At 39.7% G+C, this 16,811-nt stretch overlaps 1 protein-coding gene across 4 annotated transcripts in view; it reads left to right on the forward strand.

Moving 5' to 3' along the window:
* Positions 1-720: 720 nt before the first annotated feature.
* HSD17B3 (hydroxysteroid 17-beta dehydrogenase 3) overlaps positions 721-16,811 on the forward strand; it is a 35,391-nt gene continuing 19,300 nt past the window's right edge. For 3 of the 4 annotated variants that reach the window (XM_038526843.1, XM_038526847.1, XM_038526844.1), the window contains exons 1-2: positions 873-1,066; positions 4,023-4,069. In XM_038526843.1, the coding sequence (XP_038382771.1) occupies positions 913-1,066; positions 4,023-4,069 (201 nt within the window). In that variant the 5' untranslated portion in view covers positions 873-912. The other variant, XM_038526845.1, reaches the window with a different exon arrangement.

The raw sequence follows: 16,811 nt of genomic DNA on the forward strand, positions 1-16,811 counted from the left end.
GTTTAATGGTTTGGTGGAATTTTAATTCAAATTCATGATTTTTAATTATAAAAATAATACACCTTCATTGTGGAAATTTAAGAAGTATAAAAAAGCACAAAGATGCAATTGAAAAAACAAGCCCTTAAATCTACTATCTCAATATAAAAACATTGTTAACATTTTGGTGAATATATCTATATTTCTTTTCTGCTAATTATCACATCTAAATGTATAATTGGGACCACACTGTTTAATCACCTGCACTTCTATTGATGTCATTTCATTTAAACTTCACAGTAGCTCTGCAAAACAAGGAGTATCAATCCTGTTTTATAAGAATGCCTTGAGGAGTAGAAAGTTTAGCTTGTCCAAGTCACATGACAAAGCCAAAATGCACATCTGGAATGTCCTTCTCAGAGTCCATGCCTTCCTCCCGGCTGCCTCTCAGATCATGAGCTGTGCTGTGGAGGTGCTGTGCTCAATGTTAAATGAGCTGTGCTGTGGAGGTGGCAGGGCATGGAAAGGAAAGAATCACTGGGAGGGATTGGTTCTAATGTTGGATTTGGTGACTGCTTCTATCTACAAAGGAAAGAGATTCAGGAAGCTCATAGCTTCTTTTTCTTTTTTAAGATTTTATTCACTTATTCGTGAGAGACACACAGAGAGAGGCAGAGACACAGGCAGAGGGAGAAACAGGCTCCCCCGTGGTGACAAAAGTCCAACAGTGCTATAAAAATATTAGAAAGAATACTTTATTTCAAAGCCCGTGAATCAGAAGATTGTGTAAAGAAGTTACTCTAATCTAAATGTCTCTGCACAGTGGAATGCAGCTGGTGACTCCAAAGGGTGACCAACTTGCCTCTGGAGCAGCCACATCCTCAGAGGTCTGTGGAGGGGCCAGGCCACATCTGAAACTGGTCCAGTGCAGTCATGGGGGTGGCTCTGGAACAGTTCTTCATTTTTGTAGGGCTGCTGGTGTGCCTGGTGTGCCTGGTGAAGAGTGTGAGATTCTCCAGGTATATTTTCCGACACTTCTGGAAAGTTTTGCCAAAGTCGTTCTTGAAGTCAATGGGACAGTGGGCAGGTAAAGACAGCTTTCCATTTCCTGTTTCTTGTTTATGTCTTATTGTTATGTATATCTCAAAAGATAAATTGCATCCTTTCCTTTTGAGAGCAAAGATGTAATTCCTTTGGGTGACTGGAAAGCATGAGTGAAATTGGAATTATCTAAAAGACAAGAGGTGGGGCATGAGGAGAATTAACCAGAAGGATGCCACCCAATTCTTGCCTCTGTTTGTCCTCTCATCCTTATTAGCTGGATTTTCTCCTTTTTGGAGTTTCTGGTGACACAAATAATAGTACTGCAGAAACTTCTGCATCCTTTTCTCCAGATTTTTGAAGGCTCAGGGTACTGCCATTTTATGAAGAGTGTTTCAAAACTCGGAAATACAAATAATTTCACTTCACTTTATCTAAAAGAATTTTGCTGAGCCCTTTCGTGAAGTGAGGGTATTTACAAAATCAAGGTAACAAAGGTCCCTACAGGAACACATGTTAGAGATGATTAGACATAGAATCTCGTTCTGGTTTACATCCCAAGTAGACTGATCACCAACCAATGGGATTTATCTTCTGGAACAGTCTCACAGAATTTCAGCCTGATGACTGGGTTTAAGGTGAAAAACATGAGGCTATGGTTTCAGCATCTCTTTGAATGAAGTGCTAACGTTACATGAAGAAATCTAGTGACTTAAAAAACAGCAACAAAGAATTCAAACAGCTTCAAAAGTACCATGCCAGGCTAAATAGGCGAGATTATAAACAACCTTATAGGGCTGCCAGATAAAATATAAGGTACTGAGTTATATTTGAATTTTGAATAAATAGGAATAATTTTTTAGTATATGACATCCCAAATATTATGTGGGACATACTTCTACTAAAAAATTATTTATGATTTACTTGAAATTCAAATTTAGCTGGGCATGCTGCATCTTTACTTGCTAAAGCTGGCAGCTGCAACCCTACTAGCAGAAATAAGAAAAATTGACACATGAAAGTCATTTGGAATGAAAAATGGATTTTTAACTGTTGCATGTTACATCTGAACTGTGTGTTTGTGTGTGGTTTGTGAACATTCCTTCACTCTTGGGGCAATATCTTCAGAAAACGTGCTCAGTAGCTTGAACTTAACCGTTCTGGATCTAAATATCTTGCTCTACACAGATCCAGATGCCCATGCACTTTGCAGGGGTGGGGTGGTGCCTAGAGCTCTGCACAGTGCTGCTCATCAGTGTAAGGCGAAGCCCTTCTGAAAACACATACTCTAAAAGAAGTTCACGTGGGGCCAGAGACAAGTGTATTTTGTTGCCTCACATTGAATAAACATAATCTTAACCTGTCCTTTGAATCAATATTGAATAGAGTCATCACTAGCGAGATTAAAATGTCTTTGAGCATAGGCAGATCTCTGGGAGAGTATATATTCCTGGTGGGGAGCCAGAAGAAAATCCAATCACTAAAGACGAAAGTGTTCAACTCCTCAGAACTCTGTGGTCGATTAGGCAATTATGTCACTGGTGTATCTTTATAGATTTGTGGCCCCAAAGTCAGGTAGCCGGGTTTCAAACCCTCTTGTCATCATTTTTAGCAATGTGACCTTGATTGAGTTACTTTCTCTCCCTCAGCCTCCTCCTCTATAAACTAAGGAAAACAATGGTCTGGGCATTAGGAGCTTGTTTTGAATGTTAAAACACTTGAAACAGTACACGGCAGAAAGTAAGCACTCCACTGAAACCAGTCATTTATTGATGTTATTATTTTAACTATTTTGAAGATTCCCATAAAAGGGGGGGGGCAGTAGATAACCCTGAGCAAAGCACCTGTTTCAAGGGATCTGGTGATATGCATGGATGCACCTAAAGGGACCCCAGTGGAGAGATAAAACCATTAGCAGTTCTGCAATGAGAGTGGCCTGGGGCACCTGGCTGGCCCCATTGGTTAAGCATTGGGCTGTTGATTTCAGCTCAGGTCTTGATCTCAGGGTCGTGAGATGGAGCCTTGAGTCAGGATCCACACTCAACGCAGAGTCTGCTTGTCCCTCTGCCCTCGCTTACACTCTCTCCTTCTCTCTCTTTCTCTCTCTCAAATAAATCAATAAAAAAAAACAAATAAAATCTAAAAAAAAATGAGCGCGCTCTGCCAGTGTGTTTCTGGAAGCTTGTACAGCTTGGCTCTTACTCTCCAATAAGCTAAATGTATGTTTTATTCACACTTGTGGACAGTACAGCCTCCCATTGATGTGCAAAGGCAAACACAGACACATAAATACTGAACTGTAGCACTGTTTCAAATCACAACATTCACGAGAATGAGGCTTACCTAGAACTCGCTCATAAAATATGGGTCTAATGTTTGGATACAAAGGGTCTAGGCCCATCTGGTTGTTACATGTTAATAGATAAGCTGAGTGCAGATTCTTCAGGTCCCTTTATGTCACTATATCCTCTTTTGGCATTTCTGTGTTTTCCTCTTTGTTATGTTCCTCATCTCCCTGGGCTTTGGGCACTGCTGACCTGTGGGGGGGAAGGGAAGAGGAAAACACTCTGAAATGTCCTTCCTTAGAGTGATAGTTGGATGTGTTGGTAGAGAGATAACAGGACACACTCTTTGGGCTCTGAATGAAATGTTCCCTGGCTGAGGTTCTTTGTTTTGTTTTGGAGGGTATCTTCCACAGCTTCCCCTACTAAAAAAAAAAAAAGAAAGAAAGAAAGAAAGAAAGAAAGAAAGAAAGAAAGAAAGAAAGAAAGAAAGAAAGAAAGAAAGAAAGAAAGAAAGAAAGAAAGCTTCATTTGGAACATTTCATAAGGGAAATGAGGGCTGGTCGCTCCGGAGTCGAGTGGAATAGGGCTGTGTAGCTGAAGGATGCTGTTTTGAAACTCTGTGTCCTAGGCAGTAAGCCTGCAAAAAAATGTAACTGGTGAGAAAGAGCACTTTAAAGATTAATTCTGTCTTTTAAAACCTTTTCTGCTTTTTTGCAGTGATCACTGGAGCAGGAGATGGGATTGGGAAAGCTTATTCATTTGAGGTAAGTTGTGTTCTTGGAGAGTTTCCCCTCCCTTGTATTAGACTCACCACGATCATGTGACAGCCACCCCCAACACTAGTTTTCTGGTTATAAAAGTCACAGACATGAATTTATGAAAACAAATATTTTCTATAAAAAAGAAAATTTAAAAATTATAATCTCACTCTCTAGATACCTTTAAAAAAACCCACAGTGATATTCAGAGGTTCCAGTATCATCCCTTAGGAGTTGTTTTAGGGATTTATGGGGACATTGTTATTGTCTATGAATTCCTTTTATTTATCCTTACTTTATAGCTAGGGTATGTTGATTAAAAAAATTTGTGTGTGTGTGTGTGTGTGTGTGTGTGTGTGTGTGTGTAGGCAGGACATACTACCTACAACTGTCATTTCAAGAATAATGGACATTATAAAGTATTATACAAAGAGAGGATCTGATAGGGCTGAGAGTCACTGGAGTATGATTAGTATCTCTGAGTATTTCCTTCCAGGCTTCTTATTTACCTGCAGATATCTGGGTAATTATCATTTTTAAAAATGTACTTATAGCATATGTAGCTTTGTATATTGCCATTATTGTTATGATTGCTATTCTTACAAATTCCACATTTTCATTCATGAAATATTGTTTCCTGGAGTTCCTCTTATTTTATTTCTTCATCATGCCTATTACTGACCTCTAGAACCATGTAAAATACAGCAGAAGAAACAATCTTTGAAATTATAAAAGGATGAAAAAATCAATAACGCTTTAAAAATATAATGAAAAGTACTTCAGTTACAAAAACCACATTCAATGACAGTGCTGTACCCATGCATCCTCTCATCCCCAAAGCCCACATCGCGATAGACGCCAAATCATCGTGTGTGAAATGGACAGTGCAAGGTGCATCGGAAGCACTTGCCAGAAACATTTTTTAAAATTTTATTTATTTATTCATGGGAGACACGGAAAGAGAGGCAGAGACACAGGCAGAAGAGGAAGCAGGGGGCAGCCCCGGTGGCTCAGCGGTTTAGCGCCGCCTGCAGCCCAGGGTGTGATCCTGGAGAACCAAGATCGAGTCCCATGTTGGGCTCCCTGCATGGAGCCTGCTTCTCCCTCTGCCTGTGTCTCTGCCTCTCTCTATCTCTGTGTCTCTCATGAATAAATAGATAAAACCTTAAAAAAAAAAAAGGAGAAGCAGGCTCCTTGTGGGGAGCCTGATGTGGGACTTGATCCCAGCATTCTGGGATCATGACCTGAGCTGAAGGCAGATGCTCAACCACTGAGCCACCAGGGGTCCTGGGTTCTTTATCTTAATTTGTATATAGCAACTTTCGGATGAATTGTGGTGCCCACTCCGGACATTGCATTTGGAAACAGTGAAGAAATGAATGGCTAAGTTTTCACATGATTTCCTCTAAGTAGAAAAAAAGGGCCAAGTCTTAAGCCATCAAGGGGACAATTAGTAGGTCAGGTCAGTATGAATTTGAGGAAAGAATCTGGAAAATCATGAAGAAAATCATGGATTTCAAGGCAACCCAAAGAACTAAGAGGTAAGGCCATGGATCTTTTGTATGAGAGATCTCAGATCCCTCTCCAGAAACTATTTTCTACCTCCCTTGCCTCAGATAGAAAATAGTTATATAAACGGTGATATAATTCTAATGCAAACCGCTGGAAAAGCTTTCCTTCTGATTTTTGGGTAAAGAAGACACAAGGTATGGAAAAGGTTGCTGAGCGGTCTCCCCAACCTCCACACTCAAATATGACCCAGGTGCCCCATTCATTCTTCTTTGAATACTTTCTCTGCCCAGCCCTCTTCTCTTTTTCTGAGTCTCCAATCACATGGATATTAGATCTTTCTTATAGCCCAGTGGATTTCCGAGATCCTATTCATTTTCTTCATTGTATTTTTTCCCCTGTTGTTTAGAGTGGGTAATTTCTATTGTTTTCTCTCTAAATTCACTGATACTTTTCTTGGTCCTTTGTATTCTGGTACTGAGCCCATCAGTTGAGTTTTTTATTTCATTTATTTTATTTTTCAGCCCTTAAAGTTTCCATTTGGTTCTTTTTAAATCATCTATTTCCTTACTTAAACTTTCTCTTTTTGCATTTGTCTAAAAAATGTTTGTAATTGCTTTTCAAGGCTTTCTTATGATGGCTGCTTTAAAACCCTAGTTTGAGGGATGCCTGGGTGGCTCAGTCTTAAAGAAAAAATCCTAGTCCGAGAACCCTCACATCTGTGTCATCTTGATGTGGGCATGTCGATTGTTTTGTTTTTGTTTATTTTTTAAAGATTTTATTTATTTATTAATGAGAGACACACAGAGAGAGGCAGAGACATAGGCAGAGGGAGAAGCAGGGTCCCCACAAGAAGCCCGATGTGGGACTCTATCCCAGGACTCCAGGATCACACCCTGAGCCAAAGGCAGAGGCTCAACCGCTGAGCCACCCAGGCAGCTCGATTGTCTTGATCTCATCCAAATTGAGATCTTTCTCAATTTTTTTGGTTTTTGGTATGATGAGTGACCTTTGAATTGTGGTCATATTTAGTTTTCTGTTATGAGACTCTGGATCTTATTTCAATCTGGTTTGGGTTGTACCAACACTGCATCAGCAGAGGGAGGAGGGGGTGCCAGCTTGTTCTTACCAGGTAAGGAGCCTAGGCTTTCCACTTGGTCTCCATTAGGGGACAGCACTGCCTCCCTATCTCTGATGGGTAAGGGTGGGACTGCTGGCTCCCTGCTGGGGGAAGAGTGGCCTCACCACCCCTGGGGTAATAGTGAAAGTAGTGAGAGTCCTGACTCTCCACTAGCTTCCTCCTTTACTGTTCCAGGGAAGGGGGAGAGGAGGGAAGGGACAGATTGCCTTGGCACTGCCGGGTGCAAGTAGAAGTTAAGGTCTGCTGACATGGGAGGAGGTGGCTGGGATGAATGTCCTGCCTCCCCACTCAACCTTCCCTGATGCCAGCCTGGCCATGGCTGGGGACCCTTGTTCCAGTGGTCTCCAGGGTGGAAGACTCAGCTCCTGACTCTGCCTCTGTGGGTGGGTGTGGGGTGTGATCATAAAAATTTTGTTTTTGAGCTGTTTGCCTGGAGTAAAGCAGTTCTTTTCTATAGTTTTCTGCCTTGCAAGGCTTCCTCTTCTTTGGTTCTTTGGTCAGAGAAAGCAGGCTTTTGCTGTGACTTTCTATGTCTGTACCTGCAGTGTTTCTAAATTGCCAGCTTTTCCACCAATAAGTCTGGGATATGTGAGGCAAATAGAAAACCCTTGAACTCATCACTGTGCTGTGTCTCAGGTCTTGAGGCCCTTTGCTCATCTTCTCCCTATCATTTGGAGTCATTTTCTGTTCATTACGTGTAGGTCGCACACTTTAGTTACATATCATAGTAAGAATGGGGAAAAGTACTTTTCCATCTTTCTGGGAGTCTATTCTATATTGCATTTTAGCCTAAATCTGTATTTATACTTAGTGGAGCAAAAGAGGCTTTGCCTCCTGCTAAAGGAATTTCATGTGGTACTGGAAGGAGGTGGAAAACAATTGTGGTGAGGGATGGGGGGGAAGCATGAGGGGATTTCCTATTACCCCCTCTGAGGCCACTGCTTCACCCTGTCTTCACACCAGTTGTGCTCCTTTACACCTGAATTTCTTTTATTCAGAACCATCCAGAGGAGGCCTTGTCATGCACCTGTTACAGACTAGCAGCAGCAAACACATTTCCTGGGGCAGGCCCTCCCAGCCGCAGGGCACCTTCATCTCTGCTGCGGCCCTTCTGGAGGATGGGGCCACAGTGCATTCTGGGAGACGGGGTGCTTCTGAGCTCAACCTCTTGAAGGAAAAGAGGAAACACCTGTGTATGGAGCCCGTCAGCCTGGACATTCTAGAAATAAAATTGAACACTGCTCAAGTGGATAAAGGGAACAAATGCTAGCTGGACAAATAAGTGTTTTCTGTGCCCCCCCCCCCATCCTGGCCCAGACCACTTCACATAGAACCTTTAAAATGTCTGTGGCTCTTGAGAGAAATGGCACAACAGGAGAGGCTGGACACCCACCAGGAAGCAAGCATCCTTTGTGCTGAAAATGCAAATTGTTTTTCATTTAATGGGCAATCTTCTCTTCAGTAAGCTGATGAGAAGTGAATTGTGAGACAAAGGTGCTTAATTCTTTAGCCTCAATTTTGGTGGATTCCAACGCTCAAAATGAGGCTTTGGAGGTGCATGTGGGAGGTATTTCCACAGGGAGAGAGAGAGAGAGGAAAAAAAAAAAACTCTGGGATATCACTGGAAGTATCAGCCTTGAAATGGGACAGTCTTTTGTTTTTTATTTTTTTTAATCCTTTTATTTTCCATTTAATTTTTTAAAATTTAAATAGACTTAATTTTTATTTATTTTTATTTATGTTTTTAAAGATTTTATTTATTTATTCATGAGAGACACAGAGAGAAAGAGAGGCAGAGACACAGGCAGAGGGAGAAACAGGCTCCATGCAAGGAGCCTGACGTGGGACTCGATCCAAGGACTCCAGGATCACGCCCTGGGCTGAAGGCAGGCGCTAAACCACTGAGCCACCCCGGGATCCCTTAATAGACTTAATTTTTAAAGAAATTTAAGGTTGACCACGGACTTGAGTGGAAGGTACAGAAAGTTCCATATCCCCTCTACCCTAAGCATGTGTAGCCACATACTATTGACATCCCCTACTGCAGCGGCATGTCTGTTACAATGGATGAACCTACATTCACGCTTATCACCCAGAACCCATAGATTACCTCAGGGTTTACTCTTCTTGGCTCGATTCTTCTGTAGTACTTGATTTTTTAGAGGAAAGCATGACACGTGCACAGCAGAAGATGTTTTTGTTTTAGAGAACCTTCTTCCCACATTCCCTTCCTTTGCTCACTCTGGCCAGAATGGAGCTTCATCTAGAATCAGTCAAAATCGACATCAAAATCTTTGAGAGACCAGGATTTGGTCTCATCACTATTTTTTTAATTATAGCCATTCTGATAGCTGGGTAGTGATGTCTCATTGTGGTTTTAATTTGCATTTCTCTGATGCCTAATGATGTTTATATATATTTTTTTAATTTGAAGAGATATAAAGAAGAAAACAGCAAAAAGGCCATCATCTAGGCCATTGCCTAGATAATTCCTATTAAAGATAAAAGTAATGCAGGCATAAAATTGAAAACTCAAGCAGTACAGAAAGGCACAAAAAAGAGAAATAAAGTCCTCTCCACACCACTGCCATTAGCTGCTCTGTGAAGGCCACCAGTGTTAAAAATGTCTTGAGATTCCTTTCAGAAAATATAAGGAAAAATTATAGCCGTTCCCATACTTCCACGCTGATACTACAGTAAAGATTGGCTATAGAACAGAGACCCAACAGTAATGCAGAGACTTAAAAAAAAAAATGTGAGCTTTCCTGGCTGGCAGGCGCTTCGGCAATGTTCCTTCTATCTTCAAGGTTGGAGCTGAGTCACCAGCATGTCTGTCCCGTGAGCCCACCTGCACAAGGAAGGCCAGTAGCATGGTCTAGTCACATGGCCAGGAAGGGGAGGAGGAAGGCCTTAGTGGCCACTGGCAGTCTCCAACAGAATTTACACTTGTATGTTTAGTTTCTGCCCATGTGGGCACAAGTGGGATCTTACAACCATGACTCTTATTCTAAACTTCGCTTTATTCATTTAATAACACAGCGTGGAGATCTTCTATAGGTGGCTTGCATTCTTTTGAATGATTTCAGGGTTATCTTATCCCAGGGATGTACCATATCTCTTTTGTCAGCCTCTTAGAGATAGGCACTCAGGTTGATTTTCACAAATAATGTTCCAAGATACACTTTCGCATATAGACTTAACGCACATCCAAGTAACACCCCTCTCAATAAGCTTGCTGGCTCCATGAGTATGTGCACTTATATGTTGGATACCCTTCACACTTGACACTAACATAACACTGTATGTTAACAATACTGGAATTAAAACAAAAATGTGATAAAATTATTTTAAAATGTTGGACACCCTTGCTAAATAGTTCTCTATATGAGACTGAACAAATTTTAACCCATCTCCTATTATTATAAGGCTTAATATTTATATAGAGTACATATGTAATATAATATACAATATATATTTAAATATTATAAATTTTACTTTTTGTTTCTCTGATGCATGTATTCTTTACTGTTAACACCCAGAGAACACTAGAAACAAATTGCATGACCAGAGATACTTTGCTTTCATTCGTTCCCCTCTGGCAGTTCCAGTGGCCTTCCCCAACATCTGGGATGGTGCAGATGCAGCACTATCCCCAACCCCAATGTGGTGGATCAGGGCATGGTGCTTCTCAAGTCAGCGCTCCTGGCAGCTGCAGGTAATGGCACAGATTTGGCCCTTGGATTACAATCACTTGGCCAGCTCTGCCTCAGACCAGCCCAAGAAAAATAACTGCTTTGCCCTATTTTTGAATATCATCACACATTTACTTGGCAATTTATGGTGGTGTTTTGTCATTTCAGCAAGGAAATTCCTCTTCCTAGTGTCAAAATTCCTCTCCTCTAAAGTAGTCCTGTTGCACTCTCAGCTTATTCTCTTTCATCTTGCCTGAAGTGAAAATAGCAACTTTTCATTAGCTTTATGTTCCCCTGGACTCTTTGCTCTGTTGCTGTGTGGCTTGACTTCAACCCTCTCATTTCTGATCTAGGCTTTGATGACCTTAGGTTCACGGTAGTGTGCCATTGCTGTGCAAGCGTGTGTTTGTGTGTGTGAGACGGAGAGACAGAGACAGAGATGTATCAAACAGGAGTGTATGTCATCCATAGGTGTGACTCAAAAAATAAAATGAGTAAAATTAACACATCACTCATTTTATTAGTAAAAATAAATTTTTGTCACTCAGCTTAAGAATTAGAACCTCACCAGTGTCCTTGAAGCCTGCCATCTGGTCGCGTATGTCACGTGTTTCCCTTCTCTTGGTGTGTCCCCTCTCTTACTCCCACAGATAGAATGATCATGAACATTGTGTTAACAGATTTCTGAAAAAAGTTCCATTACACATGCATGTATCCTTACACAATATATTGATTGCAGTGTTTGTTTTGAACCTAATGCAAATCAATTCATAGGCCTTCTGTAATCTGTTTCTTATTGGTCAATATTATGCTTTTTAAATTCACCCATGCTGATATGTGTATAGAACACGGTTCATTCATTTTCAGTATTGCATAATATTCTGTGACATACATATATCCCAGTTTAGTTATCCTTTCCTTGGTTGACAGACGTTTTGGTAGTCTACTTTTATGAACACTTTGTCCATGTCTTCTGAAGGTCTTGTTCCGCAGTTGAGAACATGATCAGGGCAGAATTGCTGGCTAATAGGTTATGCATTGTCAACATTACTAGAGAATGCCAACTAGCTTCCAAAGTTTTGGTGTCAAAATTATATTAACCTCATAAACATGAAGGGAAATTTTACCTTTTTTTAATATTTGAAAAAGATTGTGCAATTTAGACATTTTTTTATATTTGATAGAACTTATCCATAAAACCATCTGTCATTGGAGTTTTCTTTGTGGGACAATTTAAACTACTCATTTATACCATTATCAGCATCACTTTACTGTTATTATTGTTCTTTTTTTAGTGGTTATTTGGATTTTTAATTTTTTTCTTGAATAAGTTTTGGAAATTTATATTTTTCTCAAAATATATCCATTTCATCTAAGTTTTAAATTTATTGGCATATTTTTTTGTAACATTACCTTCCTATTTTCAAAAAACAAAGGCAGAAAATGAACTTAGTCCAAGGCTGTCATCTAGTTCGAAAAATAACGGAGACTGTTCAGAAGGTGAGCAGAAATATCGAGAGGTTAGGCAGTGGGGACACAGCTAGGTCACCCCATAAAATAAGTCACACCAGGGTGTTCACTCTCCTCACTTTCTTCTTTCTGGAATTCCAATTACTCAGATGCTGTTTGTAATTTTTTCTCGAACTCCTTTTATTCAGGATCCTAAAATCATTCTCTATTTGTCTCCTTTTTCTCATAATTTCCATTTTGTCTCTGCTTTCCTTTCTGCAAAAGGATTTCATTAATTTTATCCTCCAACTGTTTTATTGAATATAAATATACTTTTCACTATTTGTTCTTAAAATTTCAAATTTCTAAAAAATTAAGAATGAAAAATTTTTAAAGAAATTAAAAACTGTGGGACACCTGGGTGGCTCAGTGGTTGAGCGTCTGCCTTTGGCTCAGGGTGTGATCCCGGGGTTCTGGGATCGAGTTCCGCATCAGGCTCTGTAGGATGCCTGCTTCACCCTCTGCCTGTGTCTCTGACTCACTCTCTGTGTCTCTCATGAATAAATAAATAAGTCTTTAGAAAAAATTAAGAATTGTTTCCATTCCTGAGAGCTCTTTTGTGTTTTGTTTGCACCTTTGTAGAGCAGCCTGTTTTTGTTTTTTTGTTTTGTTTTTGTTTTTGTTTTGAGCAGCCTGTTTTTTGTATAGAGTAACAGCTTCTATTATCCCTCTGGGACAGATAGATTTTTTTTTCTGCTTTCAAAAAACTGTCTTCTCCTTCCAAGTTGCTTTTCTTCCTGTTGGCTCTCTGTCTTTCATGTTAGCAGCTTTCCACAGATAATCCTTCGTCTGTCTAGGTTTGAGAGCTGGGCGAAGGGGATGAGGACTCTGCCTGGACTGTCTGAGTGTGGGGTGATGGCTTATGCTGGGGAGCCCCCAGGCCCGTGGCTTGATGTGGGTAAAGTTCCCCAGAGAGAGCTAGCCTCCTGCCTGAATAGCAAAGGCCTGGCTGCCATCTTCCTGGAGTCAGGACTGGCAGGGGCATAATTTGTGCCTCTCCTTGCTCTCAGAGAGGAGCCCTGTCTTCAACATGTGGGATGGAGGTGGACATCTAGGGCTTCTCCAACAGTTCTTACCCAATCTCCCCTCGTTTAGCTCCCCTCTACCCCAGGTTTGGTGCTGGCAGTGCCTGAGACTTTTGAGGATTTTAGTGCATACATTTTGTCAGTTATCAGCTTACCCCATTGCTGGTGTGAGACGTGGGATCCTACCCATCTATTTTCTAAGAACCAAAAATTTGGGGTTGCTCTGTTTCTTATTACTCTTTGTGGATTCATCTTTTTCTTGAAAAAAGTTGCTTCCCATTTAATGGGATTTCGGGAGGTAGCAAAATTAACTCTGTGTGTTCAGTTTCCTCTCTTAACCCCTCTTCTGTATTCTAAATCTCATCTGGATCTCGAATTCTGCCTCATCCCTAGTATTGCTTATGGTTTATTTGTGCCTTTTCTCTTTTTTCTTGATTAATTTTGCTGGAGATTTGCTAGTTTCATCAGTTTTTTTTCGAAGACTCAGCTTTCAAAAGAATGTTGCCTGCAATTGTTTACTATATGTATATATCCCTTAGATCAAATATAGATTCAATAGTCTGTATCTTTACCAAATGTTTGTGTGTGTCATCCAACAATTACCAAAAAGGGAAATTAAAATCTCCTATTCTTATGCTGTATTTTTCAAATCTCCTTGCAGCTTTATGTAAAGCTGTTTTATTAGGGAATCCAGGATTAGAATTGCTTTATCTTTTTGATGACTTGAGCTTTTTACTGGTCTTTGTTTCTAGTAATACGTGCTTTAGTGTCTGTCTTGATTGACATTAATAAAGCTATGCCTTTTTTCTTTTGGTTGGTATTCACTTTATGTATAAAATTGTTTTCTTCTTTTAGTTTCAACCTTTCTGTGACCTTATGTTTTAGGTGTATTTCTTGAAAATATCATAAAGTGAGATTGAAAAACTCCTCTCTTATATTCTTTGCCTTTACTAGAACATGGTAGTATACTCCTGAAATCTTGTGGATATTAGGATTATAGTCTAACTGTTAGCCAAATAACTCAAAGGATAGACTAACATTTTATCTTCAGTGTTGTAAAAACACAATTCTCAGACTAACGTACATGGTAGCACTTGTTAAAGTTTTATTCAACTTAGTAAGGAAGGATCCAGTAGGAGGCCAAATTGCTGACTGCAGAGTGTTAGAAGAATAAAGATTTATATAGTCAGTTGGAAAGGAATGTGCAATAGTACTGCCAAGTGAGGTACCAGATAGGCTAACTTTCTACAGGGTAATAACCATGTCACCTCTGGGTTAGCTTCTCAGTCAGACTATGAAGTCCTGATGACTCCCCAGTCCCTAATTTTGCTGGCTGTGAGCTATCTGTACCTTAATTGGCTGATGACTTAAAAATTCTCTAACAGTAAAGTGCCCCAAAATGTCAGATGAGGTCAAGCAGGCTTCTTAGAAAACATCCTTGGGTGATTTAAAAACAACAACAACAACAACAACAACAAAACACCAAGCAATCATCATTTTGCCTGTATTTAAGCTTGGGATGAAGTTTTCTTTCACAATTTAACATGGAAATATAAAATTCTTTGTCAGAAAGTGCAAATGGGCTTATTCATTGATAAGGTTAGGAGTAACCTTAGCTAAAAAATTAGCTAGAATGGCCAAAGGCAACTGTAAAATAAGCTTTTATAAACACGAAAATTAACTTTGGTAGTATGGCTATTGTAAAACTTAGAATTGGTGTAATTAATAAGTAATAGATGGCAGGGAGATGACACAGCTACACTTATGCCCATGAAAATATAGGTCTACCAGACAGGTGTGCTCTAGTGTTTTCTGTTTTCCTTCTCTTCCCTATCCCCCACCACAATTTCTTTTTATTCTTTTTTCTTCTCTTCTTTTTTTTTACAGTAGAACTTAATATACGTATATTTTAATTTACATGTAGTTGACATACAACATTATGTTAGTTTCAGGTGTACGACACAATGATCATACAACTCTATACGTTACTCAGTGCTCACCACAATGAGTGTAGTTGCTCTCTGCCACCATAAGTTATTACAAATTATTGACTATATTCCCTATGCTGTACTTCCGATCCTTGTGGCTTATTTTATAACTGGAAGTTTGTACCTCTTAATCTCTTTCACCTATTTGGCCCATCTCCTATATTTATTGCAGCATTATTTACAGTAGCCAAGTTATGGAAACATTGTAATGTCCATTGAAGGATGAATGGATAAAGAAGATAGGATATGTATACACAATGGAAGGTTAGTCATAAAAAACAATGAAATCTTACCGTTCTCAACAATATGGATAGACCTAGAGGGTTTTATGCTAAGTGAAATAAGCCAGACAGAAAAACAGATACCATATGATTTTACATACACGTGGACTTTAATAACAAAACAAATGAACAAACAAAAATCAGAAATAGACTCTCATTTGCCAGAGACACAGAAGATTAAATTGTTATCAGTGATCCATCTGAGGTCCCTCTCTCAATTTCTTTTCTTTCATTCCCATCCCTCATTTCTCTTCATCCCACATGCAGCCTTGCTAATATGTTTTGTATCCTTTTGTTTGTATGTATATTTATGAAATGTGTACTGTTTGTGAACATATTTTCATTTATGGAAATATTTTAGTAGTCCAGATACGGAACTGGTCTTTCTGTATTTAGTTTGAGGAAAATGGCTGTTTTTGTTTTTGTAATTTATTTTTCAGTAAGATAGAATTTGTCTTTGCTATAGTATAATCAAGTTCAGTTCTCAATTGCCCAATATTAGGGGAAGCTGCAGAGGCCTTCTGTTGAGATAGTGGAGTCTGGATAGAAAAAGTAGGGCTGAGACTGGGGTGAGGCATGTGTGGTGACTGTGAACCTGAGAGTGAGACCCTTTTCAAATTTTGCACCTGGGTCCTTTGCTTGTCTTATCTCAGTTTGAGCCCTGGGGAAAAACCTAGATCCCTGAGTCATTGCATGGAGGAGTGTGGCCTGAACTGTTGGGTTCTCTGCAGAAGACATAGTGTTAGGAAAATCAAACCTCTCTTTATCATGCCGCTGATTTGGGGTTATTTTGTCACTCCAGCTTTGCCTGTCCTGTCTTGCTTACTACAAAGTGAGAACAATAACAAAGAAAACACAGTGAATAGAAAAACTAAAACAAGATAGCTAGAGTCAGTGTGGTAAATTTGCAATCTCAATAAATGCGACTTGGTTATATTTCCTGATAAATAACAGATATTCAGAAAGAGCTAAAAATGAAATCCAATGGATTCCAACAGGAAGGTCGAAGGGTGAAGGTTGAAGGGATGGAAAAACATATCCTAGGAAAATGCAAAAAGAAAGGAATGGAGTGGAAGCAATATCAGTATTAAACAAAATAAAATTCAATATAATAAAAGAGAAATGTTCATACTGATAAGCTTCGTAAGATTCATGTTGAGCCTGTTCTATTTCTGACAATATAACTTTGAAATACTGAGAGTAGAAACTGATTGAAATAGAAACATTTGATGAATTTGTAACCACCGTTGGAGATTTCCATGACTCTTTCAGAAACAGAAGTATACAGTCTTTTAGATAAGTGGGCTTCGTTGGACTCCCAGGGCATAATCATGATCACAGGTTCTCTTTGTCTCTTTGAACCTGTTCTACAGCTCTGGTTCTTTCTCTGCCTCTGCTCCTGGTACTTCACTGATCCTTCTTAGGTGAAACAAAGTCCTCTGGTTACTTCCAGATTCGGGCAGATTGCAATTCCACAGTCCCAGTGTCCAATTACCTGCAATAATCAAAATGCTGAACGTGAACTAAAGTTGAATCTTCTCCCTTCCTGCAGCTGAGACCACGCTCATGGGACGTGACATAGTGCCTTGGTCTGTTTCTCTTT

The sequence above is a fragment of the Canis lupus genome, chromosome 1, assembly GCF_011100685.1.
Source record: "Canis lupus familiaris isolate Mischka breed German Shepherd chromosome 1, alternate assembly UU_Cfam_GSD_1.0, whole genome shotgun sequence".
Lineage (NCBI taxonomy): Eukaryota > Metazoa > Chordata > Mammalia > Carnivora > Canidae > Canis > Canis lupus.